The 20,146-nt window shown below is 37.6% G+C and overlaps 2 protein-coding genes and 1 long non-coding RNA gene across 12 annotated transcripts in view; 1 reads left to right on the top strand and 2 right to left on the bottom strand.

The window, feature by feature from the left end:
• The first annotated feature begins 47 nt into the window (after positions 1-47).
• On the top strand, positions 48-16,033 carry LOC105678967 (thyrotropin-releasing hormone-degrading ectoenzyme-like). 2 transcript variants are annotated; one of them, XM_067350911.1, is made up of 18 exons: positions 48-777; positions 1,136-1,473; positions 4,328-4,518; positions 4,859-5,195; positions 5,829-6,189; positions 6,425-6,580; positions 7,149-7,457; positions 8,044-8,224; positions 8,895-9,048; positions 9,607-9,688; positions 10,132-10,306; positions 10,438-10,627; positions 11,189-11,466; positions 11,791-11,972; positions 12,556-12,723; positions 13,001-13,141; positions 13,215-13,296; positions 13,549-16,033. In XM_067350911.1, the coding sequence occupies exons 2-18, from the start codon at positions 1,425-1,427 to the stop codon at positions 13,711-13,713; spliced, it is 3,201 nt and encodes a 1,066-aa protein (XP_067207012.1). In that variant the 5' UTR covers positions 48-777; positions 1,136-1,424; the 3' UTR covers positions 13,714-16,033. The 2 variants fall into 2 exon arrangements, with proteins under 2 accessions (XP_067207012.1, XP_067207011.1); XM_067350910.1 differs by having other exon boundaries at positions 48-1,473.
• On the bottom strand, positions 6,711-10,334 carry LOC136998383 (uncharacterized). The gene is made up of 3 exons (XR_010888940.1): positions 10,197-10,334; positions 7,060-7,451; positions 6,711-6,907 (listed from the first exon to the last, which is right to left on the bottom strand). It is a non-coding gene; the product is annotated as an uncharacterized lncRNA (long non-coding RNA).
• The window catches only part of nAChRalpha4 (nicotinic acetylcholine receptor alpha4), a 163,586-nt gene continuing 157,263 nt past the window's right edge, over positions 13,824-20,146 (bottom strand). For 8 of the 9 annotated variants that reach the window (XM_067350922.1, XM_067350924.1, XM_067350921.1 and 5 more), the window contains one exon: positions 13,824-19,965. In XM_067350922.1, coding sequence (XP_067207023.1) covers positions 19,774-19,965 — 192 coding nt within the window. In that variant the 3' untranslated portion in view covers positions 13,824-19,773. The remainder of the gene's footprint in view (positions 19,966-20,146) is intronic. The other variant, XR_010888921.1, reaches the window with a different exon arrangement.

Below are 20,146 nucleotides of genomic sequence, written 5' to 3'. Positions count from 1 at the left end.
CGGCGTGGCCGCGCGCGAACTGCCGCACGAGCGCTTCCTCGTTCAACGTGGCCCGGTCGCCGAAAAGTGATGGGAAAAAAAAAACGCGGAAAAACGCGTGCGTCTCGCGTGACGCGGCGGTCGGATTCAGGTCCACTTAGGGTAAATCGGCGGATCGTCATCCATTATCCAATCTGGCGATCGCGGCCGTCGTCGGTGAAGGGGAGTCTAATCGCGCGACGACGCGTAGTGTCAATCCGGAGTGGTGAACGACGACGTCAACGGCCAATCTGCGACCGACAGTGTCGGTCAATGGGGGAACAAAGTGCGTCCCGGTGTGTCCGGGCATCGCTTGATGCCAGGGCCTTGGCGCCATTGTGCTCCCCTTTAGACCAGCGTACACATGCACGCTAGCGTGCGCATGTGTGCGTATGTTGCGTCGCCACGTGCCGCCGATCTGCGTGCCGGCTCCTGGTACCGATCCCGGACCAAGCCCAATGTGCACTTGGACCACGACGCCATACATCGCCTCAATTGGACTTGATGAGATGTTTTGTTCGTGAGCTTTTCTCCCGCGGGGATTTCACGCGCAATAACTAGGTCACTCTTAGGCCGCTGGAGATAATCGAGAACGCGACGACTGCGAATTCGGTCATATTACCCGTCTGATACTTTATTTCGACGAGAATTCGCAGGAATTCGAACATTTTCCATGAGCATTTTGTTCCCGCAAAGAGATAAGCTTGAACGCGAAATAAAATATTGTGCAGAAAAATTTTGAGAAGAAAAGAATAGAAGGTACTTGATACCAAAAATAATGGCAAAATAAAGAAAAAAATAGCAAAGGAAAATTGTTCAAGTGGCGATATTTACCGATGTTTCAATATTATTATAATTTAACTGTTAGTTTTATAGCAAAAATTTTTTTTTTTAACCTTTCTTGATTTTTAAATTTTTCTTGCGCTGCTTTTGTTTCTTCAAACCTTTGTATCCAAATTTTTAATTCATGAAAATTCGGAAAAGAATGTATTGTGCCAATTTTATTCTGGATGCTGCGTTATCACGCGGGATTTCGTTCCACGAATCACGACAGCAAAGAGAAGGCTATAAGGCACGCTAGAAAGATTCTGATATCGGCCTAATCGTTGAATTATAGTAGGAGCGCATAAGGATAAGGTGCGGAACGAACGATTGCGAACGACTCGGCGAAGCTGACGGACAAAGAGCATAAGTGGGGATTTGCGCGACTGTTTCTCGACCGACATCCGCAAGGTAGAACAAGCTAATTGCAGTTGTACCTGCGTCACCTGTGCGCGGTCGCGGTTGCGAATTCGTTTCCGCGTCGCGAGCGTACTCGCTCTTCTTCGGAGTGCCGTTATTTTTTATTTCACGGATCTTCGTCGTTTTTCTTGAAAATAACCGCGTTATTTCTTCAAGTTTGAACAATGCGGCGAGGATCCGTCAGCAGTTGGCAGTCCTATGGACAGCGAAATTGTAAGTGATTACAATTACTTTTGTCTGTTGATGTATTAGTAACTCTAGATGCGCGATGAAAGAATGGAACTATTTAAGACACGTTTTTATTAAAAACCAAAATATTTTTTTTTGTATATAACAATTTAAAAAATTATTCTTTAACTTAAAAGTCTTATTAAAGGCTTAAAAAATTGTCAAGCTGAATGCCAAATGTAAAAAAATTATAGAAGAATTTGAATGATGTTTCTAGACATTTTCGGAAAATATTTCTGCTAAAAATGTTAGTATTTTCTTGAATTAATCGTTCTTATCAAAAACTTATGCGCGTGTTAAGCTCCCGTTGGCTTTTATCATTTCGTTGATAAATACGGTTATTCCGATTGCTTTTCCATTGCGGAATTAGTTATATTTATTTTAATTAGAGTTATTTGCATGCGGTATCTTATTTTAGATATGCCAAAAAATTTGTGTTATTAAATCTGTTTTTATTCTATATTTTTATTCAAAAGTAGCTTTGAAGAATAATATTCAAATTGCTTTATTCAGATTTGTTCGCTTCATCATCGATATGCAAATCTCAAATTGCCTATATTGAAGCTTTCATCAATTGCTTTAGATCGTCGCGTCGAACTATTGGTCGATCGCCGACTTTTTATGGTAGTTATAATCACTTTTCCTTTTATAAAGGTGTTCCTGTTTAGCGTGCGAAAATTTGTGAGCGCAATTCTCGATCTTTTTGCTACGTGCAACGCAAGAATTTAATTTTTTAAGCGATGTATTTTACACAAACAAAAATATTGTAGCCTTTTATTTCTAATTATTTGATTGAATCAATGACAATTTCAAAGTTGGATTTGTTTATTGAAAATTTTGCATATACTGTACATAATTAATATTCAATATATAGTAGATAAACTAAATAACTTGATAGATCGTGTTAAATAAGCTTGTAGACATCACGTACCAAATTATTGTACAAACAAAAAGACTATCTTAAAGAAAGCATAATTTTTAAAAATATGCATATGCACGCGTGTCAAAGTTGTATCACACCAGTTTCAAGTACTTTAAAGGAATTTCCTGGCGTTTTAATTATGCTCTTACCGATGCTATCTGTTCGCTATCTGTTATGTACGTTGCAACTTGGAAATTGCCTTGAAACACTCGTGATATTTTCGTTGTTTGTGCATCGTTACATGGTATTTTGCAAATAGTTCTTATAAGTAGTGTACAAAAAATACGTTTAATTACATTAAACATTAAGTTAAAGTATAAATTTGCGTATAATATAACTTAAAAATCAAACAAAAGTATGATAAAGTATGATTTGAGTTATTTCCATATAATATTAAAATTTTCTGATTTAATCTTTAGATTTTAATGACAAATAATTTGATAATTAAAAAAATCAATGATTAAACAATTAAAATTAGTTCATAAAATATATCTCTCATTTAATTTCAATAATGACTAAGAAAAATTAGTTGGCTTTAAACTCTTCTCTTCATACGTCCTTTTCCTTTAAAAATAGCATTAAGATATTGCTGTCTGTTTGTGCGACAGTCACGTTTCATGTGATATAATAATAAGGAGAATAATTTTATCGTCGTGAAAACTACGATGAGACATAATAATAGAATCCCTGAAACAACAAACGAGAATGTGAATTTTATCAGTTATAGTACATCTGCGGACAGTTATAATGCCCAATGTCAAGTAGAAAGACGAGACCTAACGTAGCGTCTTCCGGCAAGCTTTATTCGTTCCAAACGCATACTTCGATCTAAATTTGCAAGATGCATAATATAATTTCACCTTCTCAACCTTATCTATAATCATTATCTCTAATTGTATCAATACAAGTAATATCTCAGCGTATCTTTCAAATTTTGGTTTCACGCGGCGGTGCATATTTATTTCTTACAACCGATATATTATAATTGAAATTTATATTGCAATAAAAAACAATATAATCAATTTTATCTATGATTGCGTGCGGTGTGATTAATGCGTTGTAGTAAGTACATTTCCGTACAGTACAAATATTCCGCGCTGAAAGTTCAGCCGCAGAGAACGCCGCCGAGTAATGTCGCGTGAACAGCACCGATACGAGCGTTATCGGCACAAGCAGCACGACAACGATTATGTGAATGCTGTAGCTGATACGTGGTCAGCGAGGTGTACGAACAGGACCTTGAGGCCGTATCTTGCCGCGCTTACCAGCGTGCTCCGCGCGCGGGTCTATCGCGGATTTCTCGCATCACGGGCAACCAATTTCGATGACATCATCTGCGCGTATTTCTAACGCTGAACTACCAACGCGAAATTCGTCACGCGATTCGACGATGATGCTGTCGATGGATGCGGTCACGGATGATCAGGATTCTTTTGAAAACACACGAGAAATTGGCACGAGTCTTGAGTTATGACACGCAAATTGTTGGTGCTGTTTACGGGTTTACAGCTTCCCTATAATTTTCATGATCTGCATGATTGTTCTGTGATTCAAGCGGCTATTAACTGCAGAAATTGCTGGTATTCAACGCAGCAACTTATCGGGTTTCTGAAAAATATGTACTTATTGACAGACATTGAGATAAATTCAGTTTGCGAGAAAAAAAATTGGTTACTTTCAAGATTAAATTAATTTTAAAGGACTTTTAGTTCTATAAAATATGTTTTTGTGTTTCTTTTTATTATATTTCTACGAAACTATTTATTATGTTTCTACGAAACAGCAGCTACGAAAAGAAACGAGAAAAGTTTTAGTTTACACGTAAATCTTTTAAACTTCTTTAATTTTTATAACAAAAACAAAATTGTCTTACCAATCTAGAAAGTTCCGGCTTTATCGCATGTTTAATACTTTCAGCCGATTGCATGATGCAAACATATTCCGGTAATACCGCTTTGTCTCCGCCTGCCGAGGAAATTATCCATCTTCGAAGAGGTGGTTGGTTTTTAACGTACAGAAAAATACTTTCCTTCATTGTCCTCATCGTCATCATCGTCATCATCGCTGGTATTATTGGCTGGAACATCGGCACGATGCCTAAAACGAGAGTGAGTTAATTATCACTACGGAATACGTTGTACATTATAAATGCAGTGATGTTTTGCGTTTAACAATTTCAATATGTTCAATATTTTCAATATATTCAATATAAACAAATATATCCTTTATATGTGCTGCTGATTATGAAAGTGGACTAAAAATTTTGATGATTTTTTTATTTTGAAATATTTCGATTTTATAGATCAAAAATAAGTGATAAAATCAATTAAAAAAATTTTTTTAATTTTAGCCCACTTACATATACGTGCCGGTAAAATAATGGTGCATAAAATATATTTTAACGGATAACAATCGTTTTTCAAGCTTGCTACATTTTCTGTTAATTAGACATACGATCCATTAGCTCTCATCGAAGATGAGACAGAAGAAGGCGACATCGTTGCGACTTCAATATCGCCTTTCGTTTATCCCCAAAGATATCGTCTCGAGCTGACGCCGTTACGCGGTGTTAATGCGACGACGAAGCTGAAAGGGCGAGTCGTCATCGAATTCCGAGTCGATGGCACGCCGTCCTTAAGCAAACTGACTTTTAATGCGTGGAATATCACGACAACGCGTTACAAACTGTCGCTCATTGAGGAAAACAGCGTGCGAGCGAGAAGAAGGCGTAGGAGACACGCCGAAAATAATGATATCAATAATCAACAGACTGTCGCAAATGCCGGTATTTTTCTCTTAGAATTGTTTTCCTTATTAATCTTGCACAAATATTAGTTTCGAATTATAATTTTAAAAAATATAAAAAGTTAGTTAATATATTAATGGAACCAGATGTTGTATATTTAAATTTAGTTAAATCGGTCGCGTTTAAATTATTTCTCGTACATATTTCGGTTAATGATTAATTCATCACTTTATAATTTTAACAGTTGATTGTCTGCTTAATGCTTCATGAATGAGACTCGTATTTCTTGAATCACAATTCACAAATATGCTTGTCGCAATTTAGATCAAAATCTACATTTATATTTATACATTATTAAAACAACAGGTTAACGTACGTTAACAAAGCAGGATTTTTGGTAGCTAGATAAGACGATGATTAACAGGCACCTGTGCCAATATCTAGTACAATAGCGTGCAGATGGTTAATTAATATTCGTGACAAATTTCGAAATAAAAGAAGAAAGAGAAAAATAAGATAATTTTTACTGTCTTAAATGTTACATAATTGATCTGGTAAAATCTAGTTTCGTATCTCAAAAGATTAATGCACGATCACGATTTAGAAAAATTTGTGTAAAAAGAGCTTCTTTGCTTATTTAGAAAAAAATTATATAATCAATTGTGAACGCAGACAATGCTGCTACGTTGAATTCGCCTGCGACGTCATCCGCGCAATTAGAAAATCAGGAGAGCACGCGTGGAAACGTTACAGACAATCCCGTAGGAAATGTGACGTCCTCCGAACGTGACAACGAAACCTCACCTTTGAATAGCGAAGATTTGCCTGTGAACGCAACAACATCCGAACCGGAGACTTCCGAAATCGAAGTAAAGATCCAGCAATACGAGGTGGATGCTGATAACGGATTACACGTGATACATCCTGCCGTCGCGATGGATTCGGGAACGTACAGCCTGGAGATCGATTATGAGACTTTGCCTGACGGCAAGGCGGTTTATTCGACGAGCTTCAACAATTCCGACGACGCAAAGTGAGTACTTTTTTTCGTCACTATCTGTTACTGTAGTAGCGAAAGATCAATTGCTATTGTAGCTAGTTATATCAAAGTTACAAAGTGTTAGATTTTGCAAAAACTAATTTAAATATTATTAATTTGGTGTTCGTTATATTTCGGGATCTTTCGATAGCTTAAAAAAATGTCGGTTTAACAGATGAGGGCTGCTTTTATCAAGCTTTGAATGGTTCTACGCGTGTCTTTTTAATAGATCGTTAATTGGAACACGGTTGAAGCCTCTTGGAGCTTCTCATCTTCTGCCAATTTTCGACGATGTGACTCTCAAGGCTGTCTTCTCGGTCTCCGTGGTACGTCCACGCGAAGCGAGAGTCCTTTCGAACATGCCTCTTAATACCTCCAGCAACACGTACGTAATTCATACTTTTAACTGCAGCTGTGTCAACGTTTGCGCGCTTAAAAGGCGGTTTAAAATAGCACGAATGCACATATTTCTTCAAATGGAAACATAGAAAATGTGTATAAAATAAAAAAATAGAGAAGTCCGCGATGTTTATTATTTTTCTATGACGATTTTAAAGTATATCGATACATACACGCAAGCTGTAAAAACATATTTTCTAGCCAACTCGTAATTGGTCTGTTTTTACTTTAAAATATATAGAACATGCTCGCGCGGTGTTTAATGACTCATTTCAGAATTATCTCGCATATTTATGCATTTAACGGTATTTATCTGAAAGAAAAAAAAAGAATAATTAGAACAAGATAAAGATAATTAAAATTAGATGACAGAAACTTGCTTGAAAGATAAGAAAATAAAAAAAATGTCGTGGATTACAAGAACAAAGATCCTTTCTCACAAATTTAAATTTAATTGGATCGTACATTATGAAGAAATTTTTTCGTTGTCAATCTCCTCCTTTCTGCGACTTTTACACATTCGGTAAACCAGTCTGCAACTTCTTCCTTTCAAGATCGGACGATCAGGTGATCGACATCTTCGACGATACCCCGTTGATCTCACCTTACAATCTGGCCTTCGTGATGGGCGAGGTCGAATCGTTGGGCGAGACGAAAGCGGGGTGTGATAACGCGACGATGACTTTCTGGGGCGATCTAAAAAGACGGTTGCGGGGGATATATCTCTTCGACAAACTCGACCAAGTCGTTGCACGTCTGAACGACATATTCTCGATGCCTTATCCGTTACCGAAATTGGATATCGTCGCGTTGCCATCGCGGATCATCGATAATGTTGGAAGTCCAGGATTGATATCCTTAAAGTAAGAAAATATATCCGACCTTATTTGTTTTTCTTTCGTCGAAATTAGAATTCAGATTCGGACGAAATTTGTTCACCAGAAAATGAAGTTTTTCTAGCGAATCAGGAGAATAATTCAATTTTATTTTTCGAATTACATAAAGACTTTGTCGGGGTCAAAATTTTAATTTACAATCTAATGTCTCAAAAATATTTTGTATGAAAAATTTGAAAGCTGTAAAAGAATCAAGCAGTAGAATAAAATTTTAATAATATGTTTTAAAATTTGATGACAAATATTAAAAGAATTTCTAGTCAATAGTATAATTCTGTTAAAAAATATTATTTATATTAAATTACTAAAATTCTACGAAATAAAAATACAGTAATATTAATGCGGAGAAAAGACAATAAGCACCAAAAATCGTTCTCATTGCTTTTTTTCTCCGTTAATATTTTTGCTGTTATAGAACCTTGTTACTATAAAAACAATTTGACTATTTAAATATTAAAACAGCCGAAATTGCATCTCGCAATTGGCTGCAATTGTATTGTTAGACTAATACGTTTGATACCCCGTTACACATCGAGCTAAATCGTTTTTCAAGGCAATCGCTCTTCTACGCCGCGGATCGATCTCCCATGGTCACGAAGACGGACGCGTTAAGCGCTCTGATAAGCTTGATAGGAGAACAATGGTTGGGTGGCGTCGTGAACATGAAGAACTGGACGGACGTTTGGCTTTTCGAAGGCTCTACACTTCACTTGCGTCATGAGATAATCGACAAGGCACATAATTAGAATAGAAAAATATTTGCGACATCTTCATTAACTTTTAGAAGTGCGTACTGACGTCCGATGGACGCTCAGTATTGTGCTGAAACAATTATATGACGCGAAATACTGGACATTTATTCTCACGTGTTTTATTATTTAATTATTTTTTTCCTCAAATACTGAAACATACACATATTTTCATTTTTTTGTATAAAAAATTAAAACAGAAAAAATTTAAAATAACTAAATTTGTCACAAATTTTGTTAGATTCTGCAATACATATTTAATTACATAAAACAGTGCATATCTTTTCGGAATAAATATTAAATTTTGAATCGATTATTTTAAATAACATAACGCGAGAGATAAAATAAAAAAAAATTAATTTTTAATATGCAGAACTGCAAGGTTTCATAATGCAGAGTTTAATTCTTCATAAAATAAAATTTAATACTTTTGCACAGAGGTAGTTTATAATTACACAAACTATATTAATTATTTTAATATTCGCTATATTTTATAATTACTTATAATTATAATCGGCATAAAATTTAGCTATTTAGTTTTTCAATACATGTTCAGAAAACCTTTTCCAAATAATCGATTCAATTTATATTAGACAGTATGTCTAGATAAAGTATTTTTCTTCGTCGCGAGGAAAGCAAAGTTTTCTATTTTCAGATAGACTCGTCACTGGACTCCAATTATGCCTTCCTCGCCGACGTGCAATGGGATGCCATGGAAGAAGACGGTTACAGCGTTTCAAGGCCGCTGCAATCAAACGTCAATCCTGCCCATCTCGATTTCTCAGGCGATAACAGTCGACATAAGAAAGGTAAAGGTCGTCCATCAGATTGGCTGTCTCTCTCTTAAACGGTAATGCTATGATACTTCCAAGTATCGATATCTTGCTTCTATTACTGATTCTATTATAAGTATTAATACTTTATTTTTAATTAGATATCGACATTTGAAAATAGAGCTGTGACTATTCGAACAATTTTATGACGCAATTTTATATTTTTTTAACACATTCACTAGCATTCGTGAATATCATGTGAGTAAATATCGAATATTAAAATATTATTACAAGTGAAATAGCATTATTGTGCATTTAAGTAACACACTGTTGTATATACAAATAAAATTGATCTTTGGAGGTACGTATTGTTCCTTGGCACATTTCTTTTAATATAAAAATAAATTTAGGACACAACATATTGCGTTTCTTTTTTGCTGATAAGTATTTATAAACATAAATCTTTTTTTTTTCTCTGAATATGCAAATAAAATCGTCGAATAGTCTCAGCCTCATTCGAAAGGCAGTATCGAATATACGCTGTCGTAACGTCGCATACTTAATGTGATTTTGCATTCTGACTGCTTCTTGTAGGTGCATGCTTGATTCGCATGTTGCATGGCGTGATAAACGATACCGCCTTTAGGAACGGCTACCGGAAATTCATAGCGAGGTGGTGGGTATATATCACATTATCGTCGTTTTACTCTTTGGCGGGCCCTCGTTCGTGTGTTAATCGCGCGGTCTGGCGCGTCGACGTTTAAATCACTCGCTCGCTCTCTCGCCCGCTCGCTCGCGCGACCGCGTGATTCAGTCGTCGAAACGGTAATCGGCGCGTTTTATAGCGAGTTATCCCGTCGGCTTTATGGTAATGCCAGTCGCTGAATGTCACGAGCTACTGGCCATTATTCCACATGCTTCTTTATCAGGCTCGTTACATAAGAGTGCACCTATCACTGATATATTTCATTGGCATTGAATCGCAATGTCAATGTACATAATATACGATATTACACGCGTAACGTAATACAAAGAGTTATATCAACAGCCGTCTATCTTTCTTATAACTGCCTCAAACAATTGACAATTGAAAATTTCATAAACTCATATCCTTCTCAGGAATTATTCAACAGCAACTGTTGACGACTTTTGGGAAGCAATGGCGGAGGAGACTATCGGTTTACCTGTGGAAATCACTTTATCCGAAGTGATGAATTCCTGGATTTCGCACCGCGGATATCCGATCGTTCACGTCACAAGGAAATATGAGGAAGGCACCGCTGTTGTTCGACAGGTGTGCGATTCGAATATCGCGAAACTGCATATTCATCCTTTTGCGCGGAATGAATAATAGTCCGCGTTTGCGAATTAGCCCCGTTTCGCCTAGAAATCAAGTATTTATTACCGTTAACTATTGTCACGCAGCAAAGATTTACATATGATCAATCATCATCCGACACTCAACCGACATGGTACATACCGCTCGACTACATTAACAAAACGAGCGATGATTGGTCATCTCCGGCGAAGACGTGGTTGCATTCCGAAGAGGAGATGGTGGTGGATAATGCTGGTGCTCAGGATTCTTGGATCGTGTTCAATGTGAACAAAACAGGTCGGTTACATAAACATTTCCTCGAGAGAATTACATTCTCTACAATAAATTCAATTACGAAATCCAAATCTTTTTATTAGAAATGGCAATATTATTTTTCTTCTACTATTTCATATACAAAATTTCATATTACATTTTTTTGCCATTCTACGAAGATGGACTTATAATGAAATTTTATTATTTTAAATAGATTTTATTATTTTAAATAAATAACACTTGACTTACCTAGACATTTGTAGAGATTTATAGACTTGCAATTTACATTTACACATTTTTCCTTCCATTCGCATATGGTAAAAATTGCGATAGGAAAACATAAAATATTTAATTCCAATATATTTTAACTGACTTCTGATGCTTTTTTTTAAAAAAATTTTTTTCTCTTTATTATTTTAATCAGTTCAACACAATTTTCGATTTTGCGAAATAATTGTTCTCATTCTTACTTATGCGGAAAACGAGTTCCTTCGATCAAATGACGTATTCATTTTAATTTCCTTCAATTTAATAAGATTGCAAAACGCGAAAGCGTCCGCTCTATCGTTGTTAATTGTCTCCAAGGTTATTACCGCGTGCATTATGATGAGGAAAATTGGAAGCTCCTGGCGCAGGCTCTAGAGGAGAACCACGAGATCCTTCCGGCAGAAACCAGAGCATCGCTCGTCGACGACGTGCTCGGGCTCGCCGCAGTCGGCCTGACGAAATATGCGACCGCTTTCGACTTTATTAAATATATGCAAATGAAGGAACGGCATTACGCTCCTTGGGGTGTCCTGATGCGTCATCTGTTGAAGCTGAACGGTCTCCTTTACGAGACATCAGGCTTCAGCGGCTTCCAGGTAGCGTAAAATATTTGTAAAGGGAGATGAGTCCTTAAAGAACATATTAAGAGAGAGATTTCGGCAAATTAGTTACGAATAATCCCTATTTAGAAGGTAAATTCAGTCAATGAATGTTTAAATATAATTTGGATTTTAAGACTCAATTTGACGATCATAGCTTACAATAGAAAAATTTACGAGTTTAAGAAAAATAATACTTAAATCCATTCACACACACATAATTTATTCTTAAAGCCGTAAAAAATAATTCAAAGACAGTGATGGTTTAAATTATTGCCAAATAATAATGATAAATTTAATAAAGGGGTCTCTCGTTTGCAGGAATTTACATTGCAATTCACGTCACAATTATATTCAGATGTGGGATGGAAGATTGATGATGGATCGCGACTAACTTTCACTTCTCTCACGATAGCGTGCCTATTTGAAAACGCGGAATGCCTCGAGTGGTCCAGAAATTATTTCACAAAACTGAAGGATCATCCCGAAAATCCGGACGAAGTGTAAGTTTCATAAAAGAGCGCTTAATTTTTTTAAATCTGATATTCGCATAATTGTATTGACACAGCTTTTGGATAGCGTTGCAAAATAGCATTTAATATAAAACGACTTTTATACACTACGTTTTTTTCGGCAATTTTATTGACTAAACAACATAGTATTTTCATCGCAGTTGCGTGCAGCGTGCGTTATGCATTTTTAAACGTGCTTTTGGGATCGAAAACTGCATTTTTATTGACATTTATGTCAAAATTGTTGCAAGACACAAAAAAGCATTTTGTTGTTTTCTTCCATGACAGTGAAACACATATATCATCCGAATTTATCATATGCAACTTAAAATTACTAATAGCATATATTATATTTAGCAATATTCAGCAAGAAGCTTTAAATAAGATTCCTAAAAATTGTGTGATAATTAATAATTAACCCCGATGCTTATTATTGATAGTAATAAAAGATTGATAAAAGAAAATAGAAAAACTTTTTATTTTACGATGCCATTTTTGTCTCGGCTTTAATTTCCGTCTTGGGAGAGATTTCGTGGTTTATTTCATTTCGAAGATAAAACTTCGGTCGTTTCAGCGTACCGGCATACGCACGCGAGGTGCTGTATTGTACGATCGCGAGGTACGGCACGCGAAACGAGTGGAATTATTTCATCGAGAGGGCGAATTCTACGGCGGATCGAGAGGAAAAAAATCGCCTTCTATCAGCGTATGCGTGTTTCCAGACACCTTGGATCCTGCAATCGTAAGTACAATTTAGTTGATGCAACGTAAAGGTATTTAAATTGTGAGCTTAATAAAATTAAGAATGCCAACTTGTGAGAAATGACAGAGCAATAAAAAATATATAAAATTAATTTAAATATAAAAATGAAATTCACTTAATATTAGACATTATAATTTAATGCCCGCTTAATAATTTACATGCATATGTAAAGTTTTTGAATATAATTGCAACATAATTCGACTTCTCCAAAAATGGCATATGTTCGTAATAAAAAATGTACGTTGATATATATTAGGATACTTAGCGAGCTCCTCGAAGGGAATATGTACAACGAGGACGACACGCAAAGGATCTTAAGAAGTTTTCCGCAAAATCCGATCGCAGCGCAAAACGCCTACAAGTTCGTGCGAACTAATTGGCAGGTTATCGTCACAAGGTACTTGAGGATTTTCTTATCACTTTACCAAACTCGTAAGTAGATTATAACGTGCGCTCTCGCGTCTGTTTAGATTCTCGAAATCTCGTCCGGTCTTGAAAGCTTTTGCGCTGGCGATGATGAATGGTTTGATCAGCCAGGAAGACTTGGAGGACGTAAGTGTGATTTATTACAAAAAGTGATAATGTTACGGCTCGTGATCGTATGATAGAACAATGAAATGGTTAATAAATAGCTTTATGGAGAGCTTGGTTTTCCAGTTTTATATATGCCGGGCTTTCTTTCATTTCTCTCCTTTTTACGGCACATTTTCACGAAGGCAATAATTCTGAACATATATATAAATCATTTCCAATATTGTGCAATTTAACTTCCACATTGCAATGTTCATATATTTAATTCTGCAGTTCCAGACTTTCAGCGAGGATAATCTCGACAGCATAAAAACCGTAGGATACACAATGGGGATGGTCGAGGCGCATGCTAATTTCGCGATAAAGTGGCTGAAGGAATCCTTGCCGGAGGTGCAGGAGTGGCTGATGGCGAACAATGCAACAACGTTATCGACATGAGTATCCGAGAGATCTTTCGGGCGCGATAGGATGAAGGGAGACGCCCTGTATGATTATCGATTCGCATGCGGGTCTCGGTGCTCGCGCGCCGAAAAGGACCTTGCGAGTGCTTTTCTACGACAACAAGTTTTATTTCTCCGTATGCTTTTGTCAAGCATGATTACAAAACCAAGCAACAAGAATCTCGTCCTTATAATCGATGTAGCCTTAGAACGACGGTCGTTAGTATAATTAGTTAGTAGGTACATATTTAACAAACGATATACATAATCGTATCTAACGGCGGTAATTATTATTCCAATATTTACCAGTAAACTCTTCTCCGATCGTTCGCGCGCGCGCGCGCGTTTCCGCTCGTTAGTGGCGCTCTATTGCTATACGGTACGCTCGTTTTACAACACGCTAGGTTTATCGTTTACAACAATCTATTCGTACCGTTGCCCTTAACACCACGTCCTTAGCCTAACTCGTTAAATGCGTTAAGTACGGTATTTCGCAAGCTATCAAACACGCGGTTCAAGGGTTGGAAGCGATGATTTATCGTCGGGCGGGGCTCCGGCCGTTAGAGATTAATGCCGGCCGGTGTTAAATCGACGTCTTAAACACACACGAGGTCCCATCTCGCCTCTCGCGCAGGTCGAAACCTTTCGGGACCTCAAAATCGCGGAGCATCGCGCGCCGATTTTATATACCTTTGGCGCCGTTCAGTCCGCTTCACGCATCTAGCGCTAAATGTGACTCTTCATATTCTGTATCTATGTGACTTTGCACAAACGCGCACGTTTAACGCTAAATACAGCTGCCTCGAGTGTCACACACCCGACAAACTTCATATCAGAAGTAAAATTAGAAATTAGACAGCCGCGTTTAACGCTAAATTTGACCGCACAATTTTCATCCCATGTGTTTGCATTTAGATGCGAAAATTTTGTGTTAAACAAGCAAAACTCGGCGCGTTTGGCGCTAAATATACATCCATACGTCTGCAAATAAAATTCTCGCATACGAGAATTGTTCAAAAAACGTTTTTCTGGGCAACGTGATTGTAAAAGCAGTACGGTCTTTCTCGACCTTCAATTGAAGAGATTATTTTTTAAACAAGACACACGCTTTTTAAGTAAAAATATGTATTAATAATGTAACTGGAATATCGTATAAATATTTCTTTAGAATTTTTTTACGTTGATTACGGATTATTAAAGACGTAAAGCATTTTTATCGGTACCTTTAAAATCGATTGTGTATTTCTTTTAAACTGCTAATTATCTGAAACAATTTTCTTGGTACATTTCTTCACACGTACACGCTTTCGTTTATTTCTAAAGAATTTATCTTGTTTTGTAAATAATCCCTCCAATTAATCACTCGAAAGAGGTTTCGATCGTTTATTGTCTTCATACAATTCACTCGATTTTGTCAGACGTAATTCTTAATGAATGCGAGCGCATTGCTGACATTCTAAAACGATCGCATATGTATATACATCGACATTGATGAAATATAAATTGTTGATATTTCGCGTACGACAAACGAGTACGAATTCATTGCATTCCGCGTTTTTCATTTCGCATTCGTTTCAAACGCCCTGAAAAAGGTATGTTCTCGTTTCATTCAGTGATGTCTTTCTGCGCGTTGAGCGTTATTTTTTTTTTCGAATGTGGCAACTTCCGCTCGATGCGTTTAATGCAATACTGTGCAGCGCTTTGAATGTGTGAGTATTGAGACGGTTTTACGCTCTTCTCATCGTGCTCAAACGTTAATTAATGGCGCTCGAATTTTCACGTAAATCCTCTATCGAGTACCGTGAAAACTGCTACTAGAATAATTGAAAGAGATCGCGAAAAAAAACTTTTCAAGTGCTATATTCTTTGCAAATGTCATAGGAATTAACAAAACTATCTGTTTTTGATGAAACGCACAATGGTTGTCATGTTTTAGCAAAAAAAAAAAAAAAAAATTATTGTGCCAATCGTATAGAATAGCTCTTACACTGACAAATAAAAAACAATATTCATACTTTTTTTCTTCGTCGAAAAATCGTTTTATATTATTGGAATTTTAATTGTTTCTTTGTAGTAAGTTACTTTGGCGAATTGCGTGAATTTTAGGCAAATGTATGAACAACTCTTTTTTTTATTCAAGAGCTCTAATATTTAAATGGAGATTTTATTTTTTTTGTAAAATAATATCGTAAAATATATTACGAATAAAACGAGCAATATTAACTTCATTTAATTAATAAGTTTTAATATAAATCACTGTGTACTACAAGCAATTAATGAGAGCGTTGTTCACACAATAAACTATTTTTCAAATTTTACCTTTTATTACCATTTTACCTCTTTTACCATTATTTTCTGTTCAAAAAAAACTTTGAACAACGTTCCAATAGAATGAATATTGAGTAAATTTTTGTATTTTATAAATACAAGGATAAAATAATTCGAAAATTTTCAGAAATATAACACACGTATGTGTTATATAAAATACGATGTCGGTGTTAAAGTGTCCCAATGGAATTTTTCGGAACGGTAATTGTCTGAAAATCGTAAAAAAAGGCCCAACCATTATAGCCTTTACTTACCGCTACGCTTATTTACACGGTATTTACACCTTAATTTATCTTGTTAAATCGTCTATTATCTAAATGCATACCTCATTCGTTCCATTCTCTCATTTTTGACTCGTTACCTAAGGTCATTCTACCGATCGAATCTTTCGATTGCAATGGATTTTCGCAGTCGGCGATGAAAATTTGCAGGTCGCTCTTTTCTAGTAGCAGTACAACTGTATTATTTTTTACTGTAAAAGAAACAATAACGATTAGTAAAGTATTTTGAAAAAATAATGATAAAAAATTTCTGCTTTTCAATATTTGCTTTCATAAAAAATGCAAAATAATTAAAGGTAATATTTTAAAGCTGCAGAAAAAAGGGCAAAAATAATTTTCCCAGTTTTTTTTCTAACAATTTGCCAGAAGTTGAGAATGAAACAATTTTAATACGCTTCCTGTAGTATTCAAAGGATTGCCGTTTCCGCAATAAAATCATCGTCAACGCGAATGTCATCGATCACGGCGCTATTTCAAGTAACAAGTAAGTACGTAGCTCTATCATAGAAAAACGTGTGCGTTGTTTTCCTAACGACCTAGTGCGGAATAGATTTGTTTCGCGTTCTCGCTAGGAGAATAATTCCTCGAGTCTACGATCCTAAATGCACGCCTTCTTATTTCCACTTCGTGTCTAATGCGCTTCGGCGTTCACTGGACGATTTTCAATCAGGTAGCGAGAGAACCATGTACTCTCGCTTTAACACGTAACGTCCCTCAATAATATCCGGCATAGATCTTTGCTCGATCGGTCACCCGCTGCGGCGAATCAGAAAGAAATGAAAATTTCTAAAAAAAAAAAATTATTCGCGTAAAATTCCACCTTTTCGTCCTATTCGCCTAGCGATCGATCGACAATCGAGAGGAACGATCGTACGCCGGAAATTGCTCTTCGCGAAAAACGATCGACGGCCGTCCAAGTGACGGCGCAAAAACGCTCCCTAAAATACCGGCGTTGCGTTTTAATGGCAGTAGTAATGGGGGAATCGTTATTCCTCGCCGTAATAATATATATTTACAATCCAATGTACCACGGCATTGTACCTGGAATGCGCGAAATATTTATTATTCGTTAGTTACGGCTAAGAGTCCTATAAAAACGTCGGAGAATCGGGAATGCCGAATATCGATCGTAGACCGAAGTGGGTCGACACAATTGAGCACGAATTTTTTGCTTTGTCAAAAGGATAAATTAATTCCTTCATTCTTTGCTCTCCAGATTTAAACAATAAGCACGTGACTGTTTCGATTTAAATTAATAAGAGTTTGAATATTTATTTCTAAATTGAATTGATAAATCGCAGAAGATCCCGCGTGAAGTTTCCAAATGTACAAGAAATCAACAAGTTCAGACCTTCGTTCCCAAAAGATTCGTAATTCTCCGACGTTGAATTACATTCTCGCTAGTAACAGTCCGCACGGGCGATTCGCGACTAACGACTCGTTTAACCACAATGATAAGTATCATACATGACGCGTAAATTGCCTACAAAAAGGAAACGAAAAAGGGCAAAATTATGAATGACGACTCACAGTGACAACGACCACGAACTACGGTATTGAACAACGGCGTCAACGGTCGTTCAATTCCCTACAACTATCAGCTTTAGAATTCGTATGCTTTACTTGTTCTTACCGTACTATCGGTTACTCTTTATTGTAGTATCTCGTGTGTTTCACTTCTCATTACAAAATACAATATTCTTATTGGGACGAGATAACGCGAGATGCGTCGGCGACGCGAGTCCTCTCGGTGTGCGCATCTTCTTCTTCTTTGCGAGGAGAGATTTTGAAGAAGTCGCAGAGAACGACGGGAAATAATTGCACATGCGAATAAAGGTATTTACATCGCTTATCGATAAAGAGAGGAAAGGAGAGAATCGGGAAGCGAGAGAATCAAGTGGCGGATACGGAGTATTCGTAGAGGAATCACGCAAGGGAAGTATAGTAATCGATAGGAAGATTATTAAGATCATCGTTCGGCTAAATACAGTGCTTAAGATAGAGGTAGCTGCGAATATAGTATTTAAGACAATTACTTCGCGCTACCGACGCGCCATCGGCTCGTCCGCCGCTCTTAAATATATATATATATATATATATATATATATATATATGTTGGTATAAAGGGGTACGTCCCTAAAATTATCAACTGGATTATACACTTCGAGTAAAGTTACGCCCTAAGGTCTGTGTATATACGACGAGCTAGCTACGCGGTGATTACCTAATTAATTCGCGTAATGCGAGCGGCTTCCGGGCCACATTACAATACAAAACGTGCGCTTGCGAAACGCGACGTTCGCTCGAGCGAAATATCGTTCGCGCACAGGTTAATTACTGTCGCAGTGCGGTGTAGCCTTGCAGTTCCTTCACTCGTCCATTGTACTGCATCGTCGGAGGCATGCGAGCTCCACGTTTCGGCAAATTGCACCGCGCGCTCGTGGCAACGAAACATGCGATTATCGGGAAGTATCGCAGTTTGGTATAAAAAATTGTTCTACGGTTAAAAAATGAAAAATCTCTGCATGCTTACTGTGTCGATATCAATTCTCCGTGTAAACGGTGTGCGTAAAATGCTGCTACCACGCGACATTGCGATAAAAGTCAGCATACCGACAACAATCCGAGCCGACCCAGTGTTGCGTTGGCGGCAATTGATCACCTCAATCTGGATTAAAAATCTGTAACGTGGACTTCGAGAACTGACATCAATCAATCTCGCATTAAGTTACGTCCAATCGTTCGGAGCCTTGCACAAACGATACTCAACGCTCGTTCGCGCGCGTTCAGGCGAATGACTGGTGGAGATCGGAAGCTCGATCGCGTCTCTCGTTTCCGAGACGCTAAAATTACTATACAGTGTTGCACCGTAACGTCCGTCAGCCTGATGTGCTAGGTTTACCCGATTAAATAGTGGCAGCTTCGTATTACGATTAATTTGAGCAGACTGTGTAGGTGTACGTAGGTCTCCTTGCGGATCTCGCGTCGATCATAACGCGTTCTTACGTCGGAGACACCAAGTGCAGTTTATTCGAGCGACGACGTTGCCTTCGAGTCCTCGAACAACCCTTCGAGGCTCCGTAACGACGTCCATCGCCATCCGTTTCCGTTCCAAGAGAATCGTCTCTCCTTTCGAGAGACGCCTTTCACACCCTTTCACCGACTGTCTCCAAAAAAAAAAAAAAGAAAAAGATCGACGACGTCCATTTTCGACGTTCTTCCGGTTTTTCCTCGCTTTTAGGGGAACTCGGCGTTCCGCTCACCGTCGTCGATATCGCCGACCGCATACTTCCGGTCCGTACTTCTTTGCTAAGATCGGAGCCCTTTTGCCGTAATTTCGTCGTTGAGGATAAGGAGGTGGAGCTTGCGGACTCTCCTAAGTTAGGATGGGGGGGTCCGGGCTTCTCTCGTCCTTAGTCTTTCTCTACGGTGCAGGGCTCGGGCATGGACTACTGGGGCGGACACCTCACCACTGTCGTGGTCGCGAACTCGCTGAACTTCTTGTCGATGGGCACCCGGTCGTCGTACAGAGTGGGCGCTTGCAGAATGATGCCCGCCGTGCCGACCAGCACCGCCAGGGTGAAGATCCAGAGAAATAGACGGTCCAGCACCATCGCCACGTATTTCCAATCCTCCTTTACCTGCGCAGAGCATCGATCGGTTGATTCAATCGACTGTTGTCGACGATGGGTGAGGTTAAGATACTTTCAAGGCTTTATATCTAACTTGAACAATTTTATGAAAAATACAAGCGCACATATGTATAACAAATAATAGATATCAATAAAATCACATAACTTTAATAAAATTTATCTTCTATAT

The sequence above is a fragment of the Linepithema humile genome, chromosome 3, assembly GCF_040581485.1.
Source record: "Linepithema humile isolate Giens D197 chromosome 3, Lhum_UNIL_v1.0, whole genome shotgun sequence".
Lineage (NCBI taxonomy): Eukaryota > Metazoa > Arthropoda > Insecta > Hymenoptera > Formicidae > Linepithema > Linepithema humile.
This window is presented reverse-complemented; position numbering and strand designations above follow the sequence as displayed.

What these genes read in the sequence shown, in the direction of transcription:
- LOC105678967 (XM_067350911.1), top strand. Translation starts at nt 1,425, where the DNA reads ATGCGGCGAGGATCCGTCAGCAGTTGGCAGTCCTATGGACAGCGAAAT. An exon ending in ACACCTTGGATCCTGCAATC is followed by an intron (nt 12,724 to 13,000) that starts GTAAGTACAATT and finishes GATATATATTAG; the next exon opens with GATACTTAGCGAGCTCCTCG. An exon ending in GCCAGGAAGACTTGGAGGAC is followed by an intron (nt 13,297 to 13,548) that starts GTAAGTGTGATT and finishes TTAATTCTGCAG; the next exon opens with TTCCAGACTTTCAGCGAGGA.